Below are 7,862 nucleotides of genomic sequence, written 5' to 3'. Positions count from 1 at the left end.
GGGGGGAGTTTCTACTCCTCCCGCCGGCCTAGTGACATCGGGGATTCCAGGTGATTCCAGGTGATTCCAGGAAGGTAACTACGATAAAAAACCACCGGGGTTTGGGGTTTGAGAGGCGGTCCCGGTTCCTGAGGTGGGCAGGGGTGCCGTCTCACCGAGGGAAGCCGGAAGGCCTTCTCTTCTCCTCCATTGCACGCCGGTGCTCCGGCAGGAGGGGTTGAGGGGGCATCTCTCTTCCATTCCGGCCCAGTGCGTGGTGCTGGGCAGGGTGGAGGAGAAGCCCACACTGACGGTTTGCACACCAAAAACGTGGTTCCACGGTACCGTCAGTGTGGAGGGTCGTCCTGGGCTTCTCGGACGTTTTCCGAGGTCGGGGTCAGGCGACCTGTGGGGGGGACCCACCGGGCCGCTCAAACGTATTCCGAGGTCGGGGCCGGTGGTGTCCAGCCGCCGGACGTATGGGCCGGTGGCGGTTAGGTAACTCCGGCGACCGGAGATCGCATCCCTTCCGAACCTGGTCACCGGAGCAGGAGTGTCCGTCGTCGGTGCGGAGTTACTCGGCCGGCGGCGGATGTGCTGGTCGCCACGGCGGGCAAGGCGATGGAGGGGGTGCGACCTCCTTCGCCCCAACCGTCCGTGAGGCCCTCCGCGTGGCTGCGCCCGCTGCGGTGCCCCGAGGGTCGGAGCACGGGGACCCCTGAAAGCCTGTGGGATGAGGCTTGCCTCGCCCACGGGTAAATAGGGGGCTGGAACCCTGCGCCCCCGATGTCACATTCCGGGGGCCTGAAGTATAAGCTGGTACATCGGGAAGACCCGGTGCCCGGCTGGCTAGGAATCGGGCCGGCGAGCCGTAGCGGGTCGTGGGATTATATCAAAATGACGGAATTACAATTTATAGATCTGATGGACAACGAGATGGTGGGACATACCCCTGGGGAAAGGAAGACATGCGGTGCCTCCACCTCCAGAAGGGCTAGCGGAGCTTCCGATACCGGAAGCAAAGGGGGCGAGCGTAGCAGCAGGGTCGACAATTTTGTCAAGCCTGAGGCAAAGGGCCCGAGATCAACGGGGCTGAAGACAATGGGGTCGTCTGGTCCCCTTTCTGGGAAAAGAGGACCCAAGGTTCGATCATCCTCCCTAGACCTTAGGGACCGCTCCCCGATGGGGAGAGTCAGTTAACCTCCCCCCCTCCGGCGCAAAACGGGGACTCAGATGCGGAGCCGGATGAAAGAGTGAGCAAGCGTATAGACGCGGCTCATGTAAAGAGGGCCAAGGAGCTGCTGAAAACCCTGGAAACGACACTCCTCGTGGTACACAGCAAAAAGGTCCCTACGGAAGAAAGTGAAGAGAGTCGAGGTCGCAAAGCTTCTATTGGAGATTGTTACCTCCGGAAGCTTGATGACAAAAAGAGGGAGTTTGTCGGCCTGATCAAGGAACTGAGAAAGCTCGCGGACACTTTGATGCCCGCCGATCTCTCTCAGAACAGGAGGGCCTTCGATGTTCAGGCTATGGAGGAGTTAAGTATGACTACGACGGAGTCTCTCCCAGGGATCATACAGGAGCACCTGAGGACAGTGGATAAAGTTCCCCGGAAATCAGGGAAAATACAAGGCCCCCTGCTGGGGAAATTAAACAGAGCCGCAGCAAATATTGCTGAGGCTGTTGACCATCTGAGCCGAAGGATGGGGAACCTGGACTAAGGCTATGCGAGGAACGCGGAGATGGAGGATCTCTGCAAGAAGATTTCCTTACAGGATGAGGAAATCAGAAGATTAACGGAGCAGCAGGCAAAACATGAGCAGTTGCGACTGCGAACGCAGGAGATGCAGCTGCAGTTGGAACGCCTGCAGAGACAAATGGAGGCCCAAGCGGCGGAGCTGCCCACTAAAGACAAGGGCTCAAATAAAAGGATGAGGAAGTTCATGTCCTCCTCCTCAGAGGAGGAAGCACCTCAACCTTCGCCCCGTCCGCAGCCTCAGTTGTTCCCGAGGACAAAGGCTCCTCAATGATTGATAAGGGAAGAGGGAGACTTCTCCCAGGCCTCCATGAACATGAAAGTCGAGGAGGAGGAGGAGAACTCATATGCCCGCCATGTGAAGGAGTTCGCTAGAAACGGGATACCGGGAGTGGTCAGACCACCTATCGGGGGTAAACGACTCCAGCTGGCAGAACCGGTGCCACCCATGGGTGAAAGAGGAATCGCGAAGACGGCGGTTGCTGCGAAGGCGGCAGCGAGCGTCACGGCGGCGACCACAAAGGAACGGGAGCCCCAAAGGTCCACGGAGGAGATCAAGGACCGACTACTCAGCCTGGTGGCTAAGAGGATGTCGTCCTTCCAAAAGGAATTGTCCGAGGAAGTTGACAGGGAAATCAGGGAGGCTGTTCTCCCCCCTGTATCAGTAACCCCGGTGCGTAACAAAGTCCACACATGCGACTAGCACCGGGAGATCCGTCAACCCCGCAGAGACGGGGAAAAATAACAAAAAAGGAGCAAAGCCTTCGGCAAACAGACCGAAGGAGGTTGCCCCTTTAAAAGCAACGAAGGGCGAGGTTGCGGGTGGGGGTAAGAAAACCCCCCTCCTCCACCCCTCCCCTGCTCTTCTCCCTTCCGCGAAGACGGCCGCGAAATCGTACGCGGCGGCCGTTAGGGAGACTGGGGAAAAGGGGAAAGGAGAGGGCAAGCCGAAGGCTTCCCCGAGGCAGGCCGCGGGCGGTGCGACAGCGGTCAGCAAGGCAGGGGCTGGAGCGGCGACAAGCGGCAAACCCGGCAAGGGGAAGCCGACGCCGTCCCAGTCGGGCAAGCCCAAGAAACGCAGGATGCCGAAATCAGCCGCGGTCACCCTAACATGCCCGGAGGAGCAGTACGGAGAGACGATGCTGTTCGTGAGACAAAACATTAAACTCTCCGAACTAGGCATCGAGGGACCTCTCAATGTTAAAAGAACGGCCACCAAGGCCATAAAAATTGAGATATCCGGTTTCGAGTGTGGCGCCAAGGCAGATGCTTTGGCGGACAGGATGAGGACGCTGCTGGCTGATAAGGAGGGAATCCGAGTCGGCCGTCCAACGATGACCGCTAAGTTTAGACTCAGCGGTCTTGATGATTCGGTGCTGGAGGGAGAGATAAAGGAGGCCTTGGCCGGTAAGAGCGAGGTCACCCCCTCCAGTATCACGGTGGGGCCGCCCAGAAAGGCACCCAGCGGGCTGAATACCTGCTTTGTGAAGTATTTACTCGCGGCGGCTAATAAGCTCTCGAAGGAGAGCCACATTGGAGTTGGCTGGGTGAGGGCGCGACTAGAAATGTTAGATAAGCGCCCTCTCTAGTGCTACAGGTGTCTCGAGGTAGGTCACACTCGAGTTACCTGTAGCAACGAGGTGGACCGCACCGGTAACTGCTACCGGTGCGGCGAAACGGGGCACCTAGCCCGCGAATGCCAGGTCACGCCGAAGTGCGTGGTCTGCGAGCGGGCAGGTCGCCCCTCAAACCACCGGATTGGGAGCAAGTCCTGTTCCGGCGGAAAGAAGGGTAAGAGGGGCAAGGCCGCCTCCGCTAAGAAGGGGGACAGCGTGCCCCCAAAAAAGACGGTGGGCGCTAAAAGCGATGTAGTCGGCGAGACGTCGACTTCTGTCGCTCGCTCAAAGCCTCGGATCACGGGCAATGAGCCCGTGAGAATCGACATTGCGGCCCTCAGAGAGACCGCCAATGAGCTCGAGAGGGCCGCGAGCCGAACGGAAGATTTGACCGTGGAATTAAAGGAGGCCGTAAAGGCCAATGACGCGGTCTTAGAGGATGCCATGATGGTGGTCGACGATTATGCGTCCGGGGAGGGCTCGGTGAGCTGGGTGGCCCTACCTAAGTCGTCTACAGACGATTCCGAGTCTCGACATCGAACTCGCGAAACTCATGTTCGACCGTTAGACGCCGTGCCGTCGTAAGCGGTGAGATCCCGACGACGGGCAGAGGCGCCGTACGGCAAACCGGGCTCGTGCGACGACCGGCCCGCGAGGACCGGCCGCCTAGTAGTGTGTCACATTGTTTTGAGCCTTTCGACTTACGAGACTCCTAGAAATATCATTGCCACCTTTGACTAGAGAGGATACGGCCTTAGAGGCGTTCAGGCATAATCCCACGGATGGTAGCTTCGCACCACCGGCCGCTCGACCGAGTGCGTGAACCAAATGCCAACGGCGGCCCCTGGGAGGGAGGTGGCGGGGGACCCCATGGAGACTGACTAAGTGGTCATGTCTCTGGGGGTCCTCCAGGTGAACCTGAACCACACCCGCGCCGCCCAGGACTTGTTTGTCCATACCATGGCGGAGCGCGGGTGTGGTTTGGAGATAGTGGCGGAGCCCTACAGGGTCCCAGCAGATCACCCCTGCTGGGCCAAGGACAGTATTGGCTCCGCCGCTATTATGTGGAGGGCACTGCCACATTCCCCCCCCCCCCCGTGCACTCGTGATGAGGCCGGGACGGATTATGTGACGGTGCACTGGGGCTCATCTCCGTAGTGGGAGTGTACACCCCTCCTAGTTGGGATCTGCCCAGATTCGAGCGGATGCTCTACGAGATAGAAGGATGCGTCCGCAGATGCCCCACTGTCCGGATCATAGTGGCCGGGGACTTCAATGCGAAATCCACACTTTGTGGTTTCCCGGCCACTGACCCGAGGGGCTGGGTCTTGGAGGAGTGAGCGGCGGGTCTCGGCCTGTGTTTGGTTAACACGGGCCGAGAAAGCACGTGTGTGCGCCGGTAGGGGGCCTCGGTGATCGATCTCACCTGGGCGACCCCCCCTGCCGCGCGCGAAATACACGGATGGAGGGTGGCCACGGACTGGGAGTCCTTATCGGACCATCGATATATCGTAATGATGGTCCGAGCCGCCTCTCCGGAAGTGCTAGCCCGCCGCCAAATCGCGGATAAATCGCGACGGAGATGGGCCCTCAAAAAACTGGATCGGAACCGTCTTATTGCGGCGATCCTGATCCAAACTTGGGGCAAGGAGGAGGATGGCGCTGCCGGGACGACGGGGGACGTGGACGTGGGAGTAAAACGACTGATAGGGGTCGTTTCACGCGCATGCAACATAGCCATGCCCCGCGTCCGCTCTCTCCCTCCCCCCGACGCGTCGCCTATTAGTGGATGGACGAGATCGCCGAGCTCCGGCGCTCGTCCGTCCACGCATGCCGGAATTGGAGGAGGGCCCGCGCGAGGCGCGGCGCCCTCGACGTGGAGGAGGCGGGTGAGGCCTAGCGTGTTGCCCGTCAGGACCTCACCCGCGCTATTTTTGCGGCCAAAGAGAAAGCCTGGAAGGAGTTCCTCGCCACATTAGCGGAGGATCCGTGGGAGCGCCCATATAAGTTGGTTTTAGATAAACTGAAGCTATGGACGCCCCCGCTTACGGAAACGCTTGACCCCCAATTTGTCGGCGGAGTGGTGAATGCATTGTTCCCCGCCGACAGAGGAGGAGAGGTCCTCTTTCCGGAGACGGGGTCTCCGGAATGGGCAGAGAACCTGGGGGTCAACGAAGAGGAGGTGGCGAGGGTTCTCTGCCGGGTCAGGAGGGGAAAAACCTTTGGCCCGGACGAAATTCCAGGCAAAGTCTGGACCTTGGCCGCGGGGGGACTGGCCGGCTGGATGCGGGAGCTATTCACCGCATGCCTGCGCGCCGGCCGGTTCCCCAAGAGATGGAAAGAGGCCAGCCTGGTCTTCCTGCCGAAGGCAGGCAAGCCTGCGGATTCCCCGTCCGCATATCGGCCCGTGTGCCTGCTGGACGAGGTGGGCAAAATATTCGAGAGAATAATTGCCGAACGCCTCGTCCAGCACCTGTCCCGGATAGAGGAAAACGGTCTTTCCGATGACCAATTCGGCTTCCGTGCGGGGAGGTCTACGGTGGACGCAATTAAACGCGTCCTCTCCCGCATGGAGGCCGTAATTGAAGGGGGAAGTGGCATTAGGCGTGTCATTCGACGTACGCAATGCCTTCAACTCCCTCCCCTGGGAGGTAATAGGGAGGGCGCTAGTGTTTTTCGACGTCCCTCCCTACCTAATTAAGGTCATCGGAGACTACTTCCGGGACAGAGGGCTTACCTATACGAACCGGGACGGGGTCCTGAGGGTCAGGCTCGTGGAGCGCGGTGTTCCGCAGAGGTCCGTGCTGGGGCCCCTGCTATGGATCATCGCCTACGACCTGGTCCTCAGGATAGCTCTCCCCAGAGATTGCTGGCTCACCGGGTATGCGGACGACACTTACCTGGGGGTCAGCGGGGAGAGCTGGCAGGAGGCCATCAGGCTGGCCAACGTGGCGGCTGCAAGCGTGGTGCGCTCCATCGGATGGCTGGGTCTGAGGGTGGCCCCCCCAGAAGACGCAGGCGACTCTATTTTACAATCGTCCTGCGGGGGGGCCGCCGCCGAGCGGACTCAGCAACCGTGTGGAGGGAATCGAAGTCACGATCACTCCCCACCTGAAGTATTTAAAAATGTGGCTGGATAAAAAGAGGAGCTTCGGCGAGCACGTGTCCCGCGTGGTCCCGAGGGCAAGGGCTATGGCTAACAGCCTCACAAGGCTGCTGCCTAATATTGGCGGGGCCAGCGGGCGCGTGCGTCGCCTCTACGTGGCAACGGTCCACTCAGTGTTGCTTTACGCAGCACCGGTCTGGTCGGATAAGGTAGGCAGAAACGCCCACCTTGGTAGGCAGCTGGCGGCGGCCCAGCGGCTGATAGCCAACAGGGCCGCCAGGGCCTACCAGACCGTTTCACACGTGGGGGCGACCACCCTTGCCGGAATCCCCCCGATACACCTGATCTCCAGATCACACGCTCGAGTCTACGAGCAGACGAGGGAGATCAGGGAGGGGGGAGGTCCAGTGGACTGGGCGAGAGTGAAGAGAATGCTGAGGCTCCAGGCCAAAGCGGCCCTCCTTTGCGAGTGGGAAGAGTATCTCGCGAACCCCCAGCTGGGGGGAAGGAGGGTCAGGGAAGCCATCCAGTCCATACTTGGGGAGTGGGTGGAACGTAAAGGGAGAGGCCTTACGTTCCACGCGGCACAGGTGATCACCGGTCATGGCTGTTTCGTTGATTACCTGTGCCGTATCGGGAAGGAGCGCACCACGCGTTGCCACCATTGCCCGGAGGAGGCGGACACGGCGCAGCACACGCTGGAGTTCTGCCCAGCGTGGGAGGAACAGCGCCGTGTCCTCCGGGCAAGCGTTGGAAAGAATCTCTCCTTTCCGGCCATCATGGCGACGGTGGCCGGGGTGGGAGCGCAAGCGAAAGCCAAATGGGAGGCCTTTATCTCTTTCTGCGGCACGGTGATGCTGCAGAAGATGATAGCAGAAAAAATCAGGAGGTGGAAGCCCCCCCTCCCGACGACAGCGGGGGGTGCGACGGGGCGCCGGGGCCGCGCCAGAGACCTCAGCCTCCGCTATGGAGACGGCGACGTCGTGGAACCGGAAACGGCGCTCCCGTCGCTCCCCCGGTTGACCTCGGGGACGATACATGAAAATACGGGGGGAGGGAGGGCGCCACTTAGGTGACGTTGGAGGAGTACTCCCTCCCTCTCTCTTCCCATCGGTCCGTGAGGACAATTGGCGTGAACCGCCTGTGACGCTTGTCATGCGCAAGAGTCCTCATAATTAAGAAAATGGCGGAGGTGGCCGGGTGCGCGGGCGGGGTATACCGCGCGCCCGCAGCTAAAACCCACCCCTGCGGGAAGGGCGGTGGGTATGGGCTGATGTCCCCCATCCCACCGCAGTACATCGCAGGCTCATTGAGAGCGGGGAGGCAAGATAAGCCTCCCCGGGAAGGAGCCCAGCATATGGGCCTGGCACTGGGGGGGCCCTGAAAGTATCAGCGCGTTTCCCAG

General features: G+C 60.5%; 1 protein-coding gene across 1 annotated transcript; it reads left to right on the top strand.

Moving 5' to 3' along the window:
• The first annotated feature begins 6,543 nt into the window (after nt 1-6,543).
• LOC139782112 (uncharacterized) lies at nt 6,544-7,533 on the top strand. The gene has a single exon (XM_071721063.1). The coding sequence runs from the start codon at nt 6,544-6,546 to the stop codon at nt 7,531-7,533; it is 990 nt and encodes a 329-aa protein (XP_071577164.1).
• The last annotated feature ends 329 nt before the right edge of the window (nt 7,534-7,862 follow it).

Source organism: Temnothorax nylanderi, unplaced genomic scaffold, assembly GCF_030848795.1.
Source record: "Temnothorax nylanderi isolate EJ_2023f unplaced genomic scaffold, tnyl_v1.0 TNYL_tig0388_pilon, whole genome shotgun sequence".
Classification (NCBI taxonomy): Eukaryota; Metazoa; Arthropoda; class Insecta; order Hymenoptera; family Formicidae; genus Temnothorax; species Temnothorax nylanderi.
Note: the sequence above shows the minus strand (reverse complement) of the source record. Positions and strands in the feature narration are given on the sequence as shown.

Coding starts and splice junctions, on each gene's coding strand:
- LOC139782112 (XM_071721063.1), top strand. CDS start 6,544: ATGGCTAACAGCCTCACAAGGCTGCTGCCTAATATTGGCGGGGCCAGC.